The sequence below is a fragment of the Thalassophryne amazonica genome, chromosome 1, assembly GCF_902500255.1.
Source record: "Thalassophryne amazonica chromosome 1, fThaAma1.1, whole genome shotgun sequence".
Classification (NCBI taxonomy): Eukaryota; Metazoa; Chordata; class Actinopteri; order Batrachoidiformes; family Batrachoididae; genus Thalassophryne; species Thalassophryne amazonica.
Genome location: NC_047103.1, coordinates 129,245,719 through 129,261,745, shown reverse-complemented (window position 1 = coordinate 129,261,745; position 16,027 = coordinate 129,245,719). Strand labels below are relative to the sequence as shown.

The 16,027-nt window shown below is 42.2% G+C and overlaps 1 protein-coding gene across 2 annotated transcripts in view; it reads left to right on the top strand.

Annotated features, from left to right (window-relative positions):
• aamp (angio-associated, migratory cell protein) overlaps positions 1–16,027 on the top strand; it is a 59,640-nt gene that overhangs the window by 24,007 nt on the left and 19,606 nt on the right. For both annotated transcript variants that reach the window (XM_034174408.1, XM_034174417.1), the window contains 2 exons: positions 6,778–6,917; positions 13,241–13,385. In XM_034174408.1, coding sequence (XP_034030299.1) covers positions 6,778–6,917; positions 13,241–13,385 — 285 coding nt within the window. The remainder of the gene's footprint in view (positions 1–6,777; positions 6,918–13,240; positions 13,386–16,027) is intronic.

The following is a 16,027-nucleotide window of genomic DNA, read 5'->3' as shown; positions in this document are numbered from 1 at the left end:
AAAAAAAGATTGTGGCAGTCAGTAACGGTTGCTTTTTTAGACCAAGCAGAGGAAAAAAATATGGAATCACTCAATTCTGAGGAAAAAATTATGGAATCACCCTGTAAATTTTCATCCCCCAAATTAACACCTGCATCATATCAGATCTGCTCTTTGACATTGACCCTATGCCATGACATTGACCCTATGTGTCTTTTTGCAAGGAATGTTTTTGCAGTTTTTGCTCTAGGGCAAGATGCATTATCATCTTGAAAAATGATTTCATCATCCCCAAACATCCTTTCAATTGTCCAAAATATCAACATAAACTTGTGCATTTATTGATGATGTAATGACAGCCATCTCCCGAGTGCCTTTACCTGACATGCAGCCCCATATCATCAATGACTGTGGAAATTTACATGTTCTCTTCAGGCAGTCATCTTTATAAATCTCATTGGAAAGGCACCAAACAAAAGTTCCAGCATCATCACCTTGCCCAATGCAGATTCGAGATTCATCACTGAATATGACTTTCATCCAGTCATCCACAGTCCACAATTGCTTTTCCTTAGCCCATTGTAACCTTGTTTTTTTCTGTTTAGGTGTTAATGATGCCTTTCGTTTAGCTTTTCTGTATGTAAATCCCATTTCCTTTAGGCGGTTTCTTACAGTTCGGTCACAGACGTTGACTCCAGTTTCCTCGCATTCGTTCCTCATTTGTTTTGTTGTACATTTTTCGATTTTTGAGACATATTGCTTTAAGTTTTCTGTCTTGGCGCTTTGATGTCTTCCTTGGTCTACCAGTATGTTTGCCTTTAACAACCTTCCCATGTTGTTTGTATATTGGGTCCAGAGTTTAGACACAGCTGGCTGTGAACAACCAACATCTTTTGCAACATTGCGTGATGATTTACTCTCTTTTAACATCCACACAGATGCTGAGAATGACAGCCTCAGCACTGCATTTAATGTATTATTAGACTAAATTGGCTTTGCTCAAAATGTAAATGAGTCCACCCACCACTTTAATCATATCTTAGATCTTGTTCTGACTTATGGTATGGAAATTGAAGCCTTAACAGTATTCCCTGAAAACTCCCTTCTGTGTGATCATTTCTTAATAACATTTACATTTACTCTGATGGACTACCCAGCAGTGGGGAATAAGTTTCATTACACTAGAAGTCTTTCAGTAAGCGCTGTAACTAGGTTTAAGGATATTATTCCTTCTTTATGTTCTCTAATGCCATATACCAACACAGTGCAGAGTAGCTACCTAAACTCTGTAAGTGAGATAGAGTATCTTGTCAATAGTTTTACATCCTCATTGAAGACAACTTTGGATGCTGTAGCTCCTCTGAAGAAGAGAACTTTAAATCAGAAGTGCCTGACTCCGTGGTATAACTCACAAACTCGCAGCTTAAAGCAGATAACCCGTAAGTTGGAGAGGAAATGGCGTCTCACTAATTTAGAAGATCTTCACTTAGCCTGGAAAAAGAGTCTTTTGCTCTATAAAAAGCCCGCCGTGAAGCTAGGACATCTTACTACTCATCACTAATTGAAGAAAATAAGAACAACCCCAGGTTTCTTTTCAGCACTGTAGCCAGGCTGACAAAGAGTCAGAGCTCTATTGAGCCGAGTATTTCTTTAACTTTAACTAGTAATGACTTCATGACTTTCTTTGCTAATAAAATTTTAACTATTAGAGAAAAAATTACTCATAACCATCCCAAAGACATATCGTTATCTTTGGCTGCTTTCAGTGATGCCAGTATTTGGTTAGACTCTTTCTCTCAGATTGTTCTGAGTTATTTTCATTAGTTACTTCATCCAAACCATCAACATGTCTATTAGACCCCATTCCTACCAGGCTGCTCAAGGAAGCCCTACCATTATTTAATGCTTCGATCTTAAATATGATCAATCTATCTTTATTAGTTGGCTATGTACCACAGGCTTTTAAGGTGGCAGTAATTAAACCATTACTTAAAAAGCCATCACTTGACCCAGCTATCTTAGATAATTATAGGCCAATCTCCAACCTTCCGTTTCTCTCAAAAATTCTTGAAAGGGTAGTTGTAAAACAGCTAACTGATCACCTGCAGAGGAATGATCTATTTGAAGAGTTTCAGACAGGTTTTAGAATTCATCATAGTACAGAAACAGCATTAGTGAAGGTTACAAATGATCTTCTTATGGCCTCAGACAGTGGACTCATCTCTGTGCTTGTTCTGTTAGACCTCAGTGCTGCTTTTGATACTGTTGACCATAAAATTTTATTACAGAGATTAGAGCATGCCATAGGTATTAAAGGCACTGCGCTGCGGTGGTTTGAATCATATTTATCTAATAGATTACAATTTGTTCATGTAAATGGGGAATCTTCTTCACAGACTAAGGTTAATTATGGAGTTCCACAATGCTTCCCTTAGGCAGTATTATTAGATGGCATTACGCAGATGATACCCAGCTTTATCTATCCATTAAGCCAGAGGGGACACACCAATTAGCTAAACTGCAGGATTGTCTTACAGACATAAAGACATGGATGACATGGACGTCGTGAGAGAACAGAGAAGATTCAGAAGAGGCCGGCATGAGGACTTTATGCGGACATTCCAATGTTTAAGGACATTTTTTAATGAAAGACGTGCGCGCAAATTTGCAGAGTCGTTTCTGTGACGACTCGGCAAATCTGTGTGCGCCGCAACAGGAAAAACACCTCCGTGTTGAAAACCATTTGTAAAATTCAGGCGGCTTTTGATGGATTTCAACAAGTGAGTAACTGAGAAATTGTTTAACAGCTTGGGCATGTTCCAACTTGCCCGTTAAGGTTTCCAACGGAGGTGTTTTTCCTGTCGTGACCCCCCGCGGTTGGGTCCGGCCCGACATGTGACTCTGCCCGCACGTTCTTTCATTACAAAATGTCCGTTAACAATGGAATGTCCGAATAAACTCCTCATGCCGACTTCTTCTGAAAGGTCTCTGTTCTCTGATGACTTACTGGGTCAACAGAGCCTGAAATGTGGAAGTTTTCAACTTGAAACGGTGAGACGCTGCCGCCTCAAAGCGCAGATCGCCATCAGGCGCCGTGGGCCGTCCTTACGGCGACACTACCAGACCAAAATCTCTCATCAGCCGTTAAAATTTTTACCGAAAACCAGCTGAATTTATCGAATGGTGTCCACTCAGTTGTGCCTTACAGTTTTGAAAAAATTTTGATCAAACAAAGCAGCAGTCTCTGAGCCATTCCTAAACAATGAAAAAAACGACGAGAGGGTGGGCGACTCCTCACTCAAAGACTGCCCACAGGCGATTGACGTAACCGACAGGCGTGAAAAAACTCTCGCATTCCCACGAGGGTTCAAGCATGTCTGATGTAATCACACGTGATTCAAATCCATATGGTTTTTGAAAAAAATAAGGTCGGATACTTTTCTAATAGACCTCGTATATATACACACACACATATATATATATATATATATATATATATATATATATATATTCCTTTGATACAGTTGTTGCATATTGAGTTAAAGTCAGGTATATAAAGTTAAGTCAAATAGGACCAAATGGTATGGGCTTAATTAGAATTCTAGATTTCCGCCTAGTCATTAAATGTTAAAAACCTATGCAGTGTTGTCCCATTTCACAATACATGCCTTACACTTGGCACACCTCTTTCCCCTAGATGGGGGTACTGATTTGTAGAGGTTTTTAGTTTGTATCTTGTGTTTTCAAGCTGATACTAACTTTATAAAGTGGTACACTTTAGGCGGAGATGGAGTTTTACATGTTCAAGCTCCATTTTCTCCTCAAGTGTAATAGGTATGTACATGCTAACACTTCTACTGACATCCCAGAAGTGTCAGCTTTCATTTTATACCAAGTTTTTGTCTGTGGCCCTTGCGGTTCCTGAGACAATCACCATTTTCTTTAGTTATGTCGTGTTACACAAAATAACAATTTTTCCCCCTAAAATAGCTCCTAAAAGTCACAAAAACATTTTTTCAGCCTGACAACCACTCCCTTCTGTCCCTTCTGACTAAAAAAAATAGGTTGTCAGCTTGTACCCTGACATGTCCGCAAAAGTCTTAACGGAAACACTTTTCAGAATTGGCCCCCTGACTATTGAGCGCATTTTGGATTTTATTATTTGCTGCGTAAGAAGGAGCTTGACATGACTTATGCAGTGTGCAAAATCTGCAAAATGAAAGTCAAGTACTTCGCAAACACTTCAACTCCGCAAGCCCACATGCTACGCTATGATCCGGAGCTAAATGGAGCAGAGCAGCAGTATCTGCCGACGACTGACCAGCGCTTCGCTGAACTGCCAGCCAACTCCGAACGAGCAAAGCAGATAAATAAATTGACATCTAGAATCACTTGATTAACCTTGTAAAGCTGCATTTTCTTAAACATTTTTTAAGTAATATAACTATTTCTCAGAGCTGTTTGAATCGAAAATCGATTCTGAATCGAAACGTCACCCCAAGAATCGGAATCGAATTGAATTGTGAGTTGTTGTACGATTCACATCCCTAGTGCCATGGTTCTCAGCAGGAAATCAATGGACTCCTTCACTTGGGGCAGTGAATGAGGTCTTGCCCCAAGTGAAGGAGTTCAAGTACCTCGGGGTCTTGTTCACCAGTGAGAGGACTACAGAGCATGAGATTGGTCGAAGAAATGGCACAGCAGGGAAGGTATCGCATTTGCTCTACCGTACTGTTGTGACAAACAACATCAAACAAAGCAGCAGTCTCTGAGCCATTCCTAAACAATGAAAAAAATCGAGGAGAGGGTGGGCGTCTCCTCACTCAAAGACTGCCCACAGGCGAATGACGTAACCGACAGGCGTGAAAAAACTCTCGCATGCCCACAAGGGTTCAAGCATGTCTGATGTAATCACATGTGATTCAAATCCATATGGTTTTTGAAAAAAATAATAAGGTCGGATACTTTTCTGATAGACCTCGTGTGTATATATATATATATATATATATATATATATATATATATATGTGTGTGTGTGTGTGTGTGTGTGTGTGTGTGTGTGTGTGTGTGTGTGTATATATATGTATATGTTATCATGATACAACTTTTAACTTTGTGTTATGTCTTCAAAATCGGTCTTTTGCGCGCTCTCCACCTGTGTTGCCGCACAGCTTCTGCTCTTAACTGCTCCACTGGAGTTATTATCTTCCATGGCTTTAACTCCATGGCAGTAACTCGAACACAAACTGCGCCACGCTGTTGTTGCTAAATTTTGAACATCTTAAAATTAGCGCCACGTTAACTGAAGATAATGCCTCTAAGAGCCACTCTGAGCCACTATACTGCCACGATAGCTCACGAAACAAAAAAACAGGGTGCGTGGCTCCTTCTTCATCCTTCATTATTCGGTGGGACCGCGGCTTTACTGTCTGTCTGTGAATCTTGCAGTGTTGTAATATATGTTGTTAAGTATAATGTTGATGTATCTGTACTTCGTTACTGGCAAATTTCACTTTTACTTCACTACATTTTCTCAATAAAATGTATACTTTTACTCTGATACATTTCCCTGAACCATCCTTGTGACTTGTTACTATAATATAAAAGTAGAAGAAATTTGATTGGGCAATGCCTGTTTGCAGAGCTGAAAGCAGCGGCGCGCCGTACCAGGAAGAGACATCCTCTTCAGCCCCAGCGGAGGGGTCTGCCTTTCACCCCTGCAGCAAGTGCTGTGTTTCACATAAAACAAGTTTAAAAGACACAATAATAATAATAATACTAAAAGATGACGTGCCCCCGCTGAGGAAGAGGAGGCTAGAGGGTGAAAGGAGGGCCATCTGCGCTTTGGACTCCAAATGCGAACACGCATATACAAGGATCGGCTCCCGCTGGTGTTAACACACTTAAGGGGAAAACTTCAGCATGGCTGTTTAGTTCAATTTATTTGAAATTTTCGCGGAGATGTAGTGCATAAAAGTGGTGCCACGTCTTGGATTTGAATGTGCAAAGAGTTTGGTTGCTTTGCAGTGGTTGGTGGTGATGACACTTGCATTGTTTCTCTTTTTCCTTAAATTTGGCACAACTGTGTACAGTGTTCTAGCCACAGTGGGCAGCGCCGGGCGGCCCCGCCCAGTACTGCAAATTTCTGCCCGACTCTCAGGGTCAAATTGGCTGGGCCACCCAGCACAGAATTTCTGAAAAATGAACTGAAATGAACCATGACTGTGTAGCTTTAAATGACTGTTGTGTTTAACAGAAAAGTGTGTGTGGGTCTTCCAGGAAAAAGACTACGTGGTCTTCAGAAAAAGAACGGCAAATTTATTTATAGCTGCATACATCCACCTCTTACTCACTCATCCCCTCACCAACACCATCTGCTCCGCTAGAGGCGGATCCAGCGTCTGAGACCCCCTCCTGGTTTATCGAGACATCACACTGGCTTTCTTTTCTGTCGCTGTTTCACGCTCCACTCGTTTTGGATTTTACTTTTACTCAGTACTTTTACTTAAAGTACATTTTATATGAGAAATTGACTTTTGATACTTAAGTACAATAAATGTCAGTAGATACTTTAAGACTTTTACTGAAGTAATATTTTTAAAGGAGAATTTAACTTTTATCAAAGTAATTTTATGGTAAGATACTTGTACTTTCACTCAAGTATCACTTTGAGGTACTTTATATAAGACTGGAATCTTGTAAGAGAAACTCTTTGAAAAATGTTTGCTGCATTTCACTGAGATGAATCAGACAAGTGTACCAGGCTGTGCCTCAAATCTTTTTCTTTGGTTTCTACAGGACACAAAGACTCAGTGACGTGCGCTGTGTTCAGCCATGACTCCTGCCTGGTGGCATCAGGTGACATGAGTGGCATGATTAAGGTTTGGAAAGTCCAAACCAAAGATGAGATCTGGTCATTTGAAGTGGGAGATCTGGAGGTAGGATCTTCACTGTGGAGCAGGGCTGCAACTAATCATTATTACTTCTGCCAATGAAGTTGGGTGGAGGTTATGTTTTCACCCCTGTTTGTTTGTCTGTTTGTAAACAGCCTGGAGCCCACAGTTATTTTTCATATATCATTATGAATTTTTTTACTGAAGATTCATGTCCTCATAGGCAAGAACTGATTAAATTTTCAAGGTCAAAGTCACGAAAAATCCCTATTTATTCAATGTTAAATGTGTTGTGGTATGTGCCATTAGTATGTGTTATTGATCTGGTGATGGTCTTTCTTTAATTTAAATTTTTAATGATTGCATCAGTTTTAAATGACATACAAGGGTCAAAAGACTTTTCATTGGCAATAGTTATCATGTCTTTAAGTGTATTATTTATTAAAAGCAGAAGGGTGCAATTATTGATTTGTTTTATAAGACACACTTAGAATTTGATAAATGTAGAATGAAAGCAGACTTAAAGTCAGTTAATGCACACAGTCAGTCCATTTGTGGTAATGTATTACAGACGATGCATTTTTTTTTTTTTTTATTCTGGCTCTTCCCGTCAGGGGTCGCCACAGCAGATCAATCGTTTCCATCTCACTCTGTCCTCTGTATCTTCCTCTGTCACACCAACCACCTGCATGTCCTCCCTCAACACATCCATAAGTTACATTACTACTGCCACCTTTCTCCACCCACTCCACCGTACCCTGCACTCTCTTCTTCACCTCTCCACCACACTCTCCATTACTTTGGACAGTTGACCCCAAGTATTTAAACTCATCTACTTTTACCACTTCTACTCCTTGTAACCTCACTATTCTACTGGGCTCCCTCCCATTCACACACATACTCAGTCTTGCGCCGACTGACTTTCATTCCCCTTCTCTCCAAAGCATATGTCCACCTCTCCAGGCGAGACTCAACTTGCTCTCTACTCTTACTACAGATCACAATGTCATCTGTGAACATCATAGTCCATGGAGACTTCTGTCTGATCTCATCTGTCAACCTGTCCATCACCATTGCAAACAAGAAAGGACTCAGAGCTTGGTGTAATCCCACTTCCACCTTGAATGAATCTGTTATTCCCAGTGCACATGTTGCCGCTGTCACACTATTCTTGTACAGGTCCTGCACCACCCTAACATACTTCTCTGCCATTCAAGACTTCCTCATACAATACCACAACTCTTCTCTTGGTACCCTGTCATAAGCTTTCTCTAAATCCACAAACTTACAATGTAACTCCTTCTGGCCTTCTCTATACTTCTCCAACATTATTCTTAGAGCAGCAATTGCATCTGTAGTGCTCTTTCTCGGCATGAAACAGGCCTGGTATTTTTCTGGCCTGAGCCGGGTTTCTGGCTTTTGGATCCAGATATAATGCAGTGGAGGTGACAGGTTACCATGTAATCCCTATGGAAGCACGCGTTGTGGCGCCACAAAAGTTCAAGTGACGCGACACGATGGACGTGAATGAAGCGATGCGAATGAAGCAATTTTGAGCGATTGGCGCGTTTGTGGCGCATGGCGCCCTCCTCCCCAAGTTGAAAAATCTGAACTTTTTCGTCTTGTCGCGCTGCAATGACCAATCGGGGACTGGATATGTAGTGACGTGGAGATGTCTGTCTGGAGTTTATACTTGACATGGACATGTCCTGTCTCTGGCAATCAGGCTGTGAGAAGGACTTATGTCCCTTTTGTCTTTTATTTTCATTGTTTGTGGTTATTTTATTTTTGCTTTAGAAAACTGCATTGTAAAATACAAACCACTTGACCTCAAAGATGGTAATGATTGTTTAAAATCTTTAACATTGGGTGTTCCTGAGAGCTTTCCAAACAGGTTTGAAAAGGCCTAAAATTGCAGCCCCCAGCCTCAATGCCAGCCCTGATGAAACCATATTGCTGCTCACAAATCTTCACCTTTCTAAGCCTAATTTCTATTACTCTTTCCCGTAACTTCATGCTGTGGCTGACAAATTTTGACTCTGTAGTTACTCCAGCTCTGCACATCACCCTTGTTCTTAAAAAACAGGAACAGGCACACTCCTCAGGCATCCTCTCACTTTCCAAGATTTTATTAAACAATCTGATTAGAAACTCCATTGTCATCTCTCCTAGACATTTCAATACCTCCACTGGAATGTCATCTGGACCAACTGCCTTTCCACTCTTCATCCTCTTCATAGCTGCCCTCACTTCTTTCTTACTAATCTCTTGGACTTCCTGACTTACTCTCACCACATCATCGAGCATTTTCTCCCTCTCATTTTCTTCATTCATCAGCTGCTCAAAATATTCCCTCCATCTTCTCAACACACACTCCTCACCTGTCAGCACATTACCATGTGCATCTTTTACCACCCTAACCTGCTGCACATCCTTTCCAGCTCTGTCCCTTTGTCTGGCCAACCGGTACAAGTCCTTTTCTCCTTTCTTAAGGTGCGTTTACACATAACCAAGACGCGTTCCGAATGTCATTTTTCTGTCATTCGTGACACATTCCTGACATTCTTAATGTGACTTAACGCATCTGAATAGGTTTCTTAATAGTGCGTGTTGGTGCGTGATATTCTTGATATTCGTGGAGCATGTTTTTGCCTGTCAAAAAAATCTTCCACAAATGTCTCACACCACCCTCATTTCGTCTCACGTCGTGGAGGTCGCAACTGAGTGTATTGATCCGTCTTGATGAGTAGTGATCCTTAATAGAATGTGACAACGTTCGTAGTGGTTCCTGTGATGGTTCTTGGAGCCCAAACTGTCACGCGTTATTACGAAGTGACACGGAAACTGTCAAGTTTTAATGATTTGTAACATGGCATCACATTTCACTGCACGCCATGACGAATCAGTTTTCTGTCATGTGCGCACAATTAAACTCGGCTCCAAATGTCATTCCACAGTTCCTGCTGTAGCTCCTCAGGATGCCCCTGCAGGTGTTCCACCTGCTGTTGTAACCGATGAGCGGGAGAACGAGTCTGAATCAGAGGAGCGAGAGGAGACTCATGTGCAGCCAGACATCTCTGCACCTCCTCCAGTCCGGCGGAGGAAGAAGCGCGTGCACAATTAAACCCTGCTCCACCGCATTCAGTTTGATTGCTGACAGCAAGTCGGCTAAAAGTCTAATTTCAGTGCTCTTCAGCGCGCTCCTGCAGGTGTTCCACCTGCTGCATGTGCCTGATGTTTGGGAAAATGCACGAGACGAGAGCTGCATGAAGCCACACATCTGGCTCTGTCCTCCTCCTCTTCTCTGCGCCACTCCATGGCACAGAGCCCAAATATGCATGCAGTCACTAAGTTCTTCTGAAAAACTGGAGCGATCTGAATTCGGTTGGATGAATATGGGTGTGTGTGGAGACAATTCACCTCGTTCACAACGTGACAGAACTTAACGATACGCTGTTACGCGCAATGTGTGGTAACAGGTTGCAGCAGTTCCTGAGGACACCTGACGCCTCTGCCCCGAATCATCACATTCGTGATCACCGGCCAAGAATGTGTACTTCCTGGCATTCGTGACTTGTCGTCGTTATGTGTAAACGCAGCATTACTGTTCAACCTCTTGTACAGCTCGCAGTATGCCTATTCCTTAGCTTTGCCACTTCTCTTTTCACTTTACGTCACATCTCCTTGTACTGCTATCTACTTTCTTCGTCTCTCTGACTATCTCAAAACGTTTTCGCCAACCTCTTTCTTCATATGCTTTCCTGGACCTCTTCATTCCACCACCAAGTCTCCTTGTCTTCCTTCCACTGTCCAGATGTCACACTCAGTACCTTCCTAGCCATCTCTCACCACATCTGCAGTACTTTTCCAGCTGTCCAAAATTGCTTCCCCTCCATGTAGTGCCTTTGTCACCTGCTCACTAAATTTCACACAACAGTCTTCCTCTTTCAGCTTCTGCCATCTGAACCTTTGTTGAGCTTTCTTGTTTCTTTACCTCTAAAGTCATCCTACAAACCACCATCCTATGCTGTCTAACTACACTCTCTCCTGCCTCCACCTTACAATCTCTGATTTCTTTTAGCTTGCATCTCCTATAAAGAATGTAGTCCACCTGTGTGCACATTCCTCCACTCTTATATGTTACCCTGTGCTACTCCCTTTTTCTTAAAGTAGGTATTCACCACAGCCATTTACATCCTTTTTGCAAAATCAGCTACCATCTGCCATTCCATATTCCTACCCTTGATACCATATCTACCCATTACTTCCTCATCACCTCTGTTCCCTTCACCAATATGGCCATTGAAGTCCTCTCCTATCATCACTCTTTCATGCTTGGGCACACTCTCCACCACCTCATCCAGAAGTCTTCTTTCTTCTTCATCTCGCAACCTATCTGTGGGGCATATGCACTGATGATATTCATCATCACCCCTTCAATATCCAACTTCACACTCATCACCCTGTCAGACACTCGCTTAACCTCCAATACACTCTTAACATACTCTTCGTTTAAAATGATTTCAACACCATTTCTGTTCCTATCCTCACCATGATACAACAACTTGAACCCACCGCCTATTCTCCTGGTCTTACTTTGCTTCCACTTGGTCTCTTGCACTCACAGTATGGCTGCCTTTCTCCTCGCTGTCCTATCAGCCAGCTCTCCTTTTACCAGTCATACTACCACCATTCAAAGTCCCTACTCATTTCCACCCTTCTAGTTTTCCTGTTCTCCCACTGTCTGTTGACACATTCTCCTCCTGTTTTTGTTCTTCGCCCAGCACTAACGCAATTTCTGCCGGCACCCTGTTGGGCAACAGCACCGGTGGCAGACGTCGTTAACCCGGGTCTTGACTGATCCGGTGTCCTGACAAGATGTCATTCCTATTGAGAAGCCAGCCCCCCACGCATGCGCAGTTCTCGACCCAGATTTTCACCCATTGATCTGTATATATTACTGGATAGCTCATTGGCCCACGCACTCCATACAATCCACTGAAGCAAAGTGGCGGCCATCTTGCCACTCCCAATTTATGCGGACTGCACATAGACAGCTTATTAGAATGTCAACAATTTCAAGTAATAACTGAGCTGATTCTCTCATTTACTTATTTTTGTTCTTCGGATAATGTAAGATTGTTCCCTCCTAATCCAAGCCTGCCATGATTAGCTATTTATTTTCTTTCTTTCTTTTATTACTTTGACACTTTCTTCCCTTCTATTCTCAGTTACTCATATTTCACAGAGACAAATACTCAGTTCTAAAAATGATCATTCCTTAATCAAAGTTTATACAGGTTTTGTGGAATTATCAGCATATTATTATTGTTATCGTTGAAAAAATGCTGGAATAAGGGAGAGAACTCTTCAAATTATTGTTCATTACTTCTCATTTCAGTCATACTCACAGGTGAAATGTTTGTCCACAGCCTGCCGATTTGTGCAGGTTATAGCTGCACATGAATGTATTTTTTTTAATGAAACTACGAAGAATAAAGTTGCGCCTCATTAAAGATCAATAGAAAAGAGCATTCAGGAGCAGAACATCGGAGTGGTAATATGGATGGTGGCCAGTTTGCTTCAAAAAATTGGCCAGTGAACAATCCAGTATTATATAGCGATCAGTGGTGGGAACGCATAAATTGACAAACTCGCACATCTCGACAGAACACCAGTATGGAAATTTGATTCTTAGTCTGCATGGTTGGTTTTGCTTTTTTATGCCGGATGCCCTTCCTGACGCAACCCTACTTATTTATCTGGGATTGGGACTGACACTCAGAGTGTACTGGCAGCACACGCCATGTGGCTGAGTTATTGCAGACAATACATACAAGATGGTAAATAAATTTTAATGAAATCAAGACTTGAGCCATGTTTTGTTCCAGTATAAGAGTCAAATACCGCTGTGTTTTAAACCAAGAAAAACTGACCAAAGTGCTATTTTCTCATTAATGGGATAATCAAATGATATGAGATTTGGCCAGTGTATAGACAGCCTCTGTTAGAGCCACAGTGCCAAATTTGGTGAAACTGCGGCACTAGATGTCACTGTGAAGCATATTTTTATGTATTTCAGAGCTCTAACATGCTCCAAAATTCATGTACAGTGCATCCAGAAAAGTGAACTTGTCCTTCAACATGTGTTCAATGTGTTCAGTCAAATGATCATGTGGGATAAAGGTGAAAAAGAAGTGTGTGTGTGTGTGTGTGTGTGTGTGTGTGTGTGTGTGTGTGTGTGTGTGTGTGTGTGTGTGTGTGTGTGTGTGTGTGTGTGTGTGTGTGTGTGTGTGTGTGTGTGTGTGTGTGTGTGTGTGTGTGTGTGTGTGTGTGTGTGTGTTAATTTCTGGTTGTCTGCTGCTCAGTGGCTGGAATGGCATCCCTGTGCTCCGGTGCTGCTGGCAGGAACAGATGATGGTAACGTGTGGATGTGGAAGATCCCTGCAGGTGACTGTAAAACTTTCCAGAGTCCTGGATGCCAGGCAGCCTGTGGCAAAATTCTCCCTGACGGTGAGATATCATAAAAACAGGACACAATCAGCATCACTGTCAGGATCAATCAGATAAACTCCCAATGTTGTTCTGACAGTTCACACAGATCAGACATTGTACACATCTGACTGTACAGTATACATTCTCTATCACATGTTAAAATGTCCACGTTTAGTGCAGAAATAAACATGTTTATAGATAGTCTCTATAGATAGTTTCCCCCCTCCATGTCAGCTGTACGGGGAGAGTTGATTAACACACACCCCCCAAATTTTTTTAGTTTTAGGCCATAAAGTTATGAATAATTAGGGCAGTGGTTGCTTTGAGTGGCAGCTGCTAAGCTGAGCGCGACTCTTATAGCGCGCATAACTTGGAGGCCATTCGATGCATCCACTAGCTTTTGTGTCGGGCTGTGTCTGTCATTTTGAGTATTTTATTACAAACCTCTGGAGTAATGTGGCTTGTTATGTCATGAGATGCCCTAATGGATCATCTAAGATGTCCTTGCCCACCTCAGGTGGTTACTTGACAAACTGAAGGATTTGGTACTTCAACATTGGCTTCATTTTTCAGCACCTGTGGTTGCTGCTTGGTTGTACTGGTCTGAATTATTTGTGCTGAGTGAAATTCTCATCTTATTTAAGGTTGTATACTTACAGCTTTAGCACTTTTAGCAGTTATCTGTAGCTTGCTCTGTTAGTTCCCGTTAATAGACGATTACATAGAAATTACATGGCTCCTAACTTTTAATGCCCACAGCAAAGCAAACTGTTAAGACACCCTGACACTTGCACAAATTTGACCCCTGCACTGCTGCGCAATTCGTTGTGCCAATGCGTCCCGCTTTGCCACCACGCTATATAAAATTAAGCCTGTCCCATATCATTTCATAGATGATGACACATTTGCTCTCAGGACTTGGCAGACAAAACCATTCTCTCATCACTCCCAGAATCACAGTGAAATTATCGACAGCTGCAGGTTGTCTTGTGCATGTGGTGTGTGGAGAACGCATTTGGAATCTTGTCTTAAAGGTAATTATTTGTAAAATACATATTTTAATGGATTGGTAAAACAGCCGCACACAGTTTACAGGTTTACTCACTGGCATGCAAGATTGTGTGCCAGTGCGGACATCAAATTTGTGCAAGTGTCAAGGTGCCTTTAAGAGATCCACCATGTAGTCTCCAAAAATATGATTTCATAAATCCTTAGCTGGTTCCAATTCAAAAATAGGGGTGCATTTCAGGCTTCTTTCACCAAAAAGTGAGTAAACCGTGCTGCACCTCTTTATCCATTTATGGGATCACCATGACGTTGGCAGGATAAACTCGGCCAACATGACGATGCCCATATATGGGCTTCAAATCGCCTGTTCCGTGTCTAGAAAATCTATGGGTGACACCATGCATGATTTGTTTAGTATACAGTGCATCTGGAAAGTATTCGCAGCGCTTCACTTTTTCACATTTTATGTTGCAGCCTTATTTCAAAATGGATGAAATTCATTTTTTTCCCCCTGAAAATTCTACACACAATACACCATAATGAGAATGTGAAAAGTGTTTGAGATTTTTGCAGATGTCTTGTACGTAAGTATTCACAGCCTTTGCCATGAAGTTCAAAATTGAGCTCAGGTGCATCCTGTTTCCACTGATAATCCTTGAGATGTTTCGGCAGCTTAATTGGAGTCCACCTGTGGTAAATTCAGTTGATTGAACATGATTTGTTAAGGCACGCATCTGTCAACATATAGGGTCCCACAGTTGTCAGTGCATGTCAGAGCACAAACCAAGCATGAAGTCAAAGGAATCGTCTGAGACAGGATTGACTCAAGGCACAAATCTGGGGAAGGGTACAGAAACATTTCTGCTGCTTTGAAGGGCCCAATGAGCACAGTGGTCTTCATCATCCATAAATGGAAGAAGTTCAGATCCACCAGGACTCTTCCTGGAGCTGGCCGCCCATCTAAACTGAGTGATCAGGAAAGAATAGTCTCAGTCAGGGAGGTGACCAAAGAACCTGATGGTCACTCTGTCGGAGATCCAGCATTCCTCCGTGGAGAGAGGAGAACCTTCCAGAAGGACAATCATCTTTGCAGCAATCCACCAGTCAGGCCTGTATGGTAGAATGGCCAGACAGAAGTCACTCCCTAATAAAAGGCAATGGTAGCCCACCTGTAGTTTGCCAAAAGGCACCCGAAGGACTCTCAGGTGAAACAAAATTCTCTGGTCTGAGAGAAAGATTGAACTCTTTGGTGTGAATGCCAGGCGATCTTGTTTGTAGGAAACCAGGCACCATCCCTACAGTGAAGCATGGTGGTTGCAGTGGCGTGCTGTGGGGAGGTTTTTCAGAGGCAGGAACTGAGAGGGTTCTAGTCAGGATTGAGGGAAAGATGAATGCAGCAAAGTACAGAGACATCCTGGATGAAAACCTGCTCCAGAGCGCTCTTGACCTCAGACTGGGGTGACGGTTCATCTTTCAGTAGGACAATGACCCTGAACACACAGCCAAGATATCACAGGACTTTAGGACAACTCTGTGAATGTTCTTGAGTGGTCCAGCCAGAGCCCAGACCTGAATCCGATTGAACATCACTGGTGAGATCTGAAAATGGCTGTGCACCAGTGCTCCCCATCCAACCTGATGGAGCTTGAGAG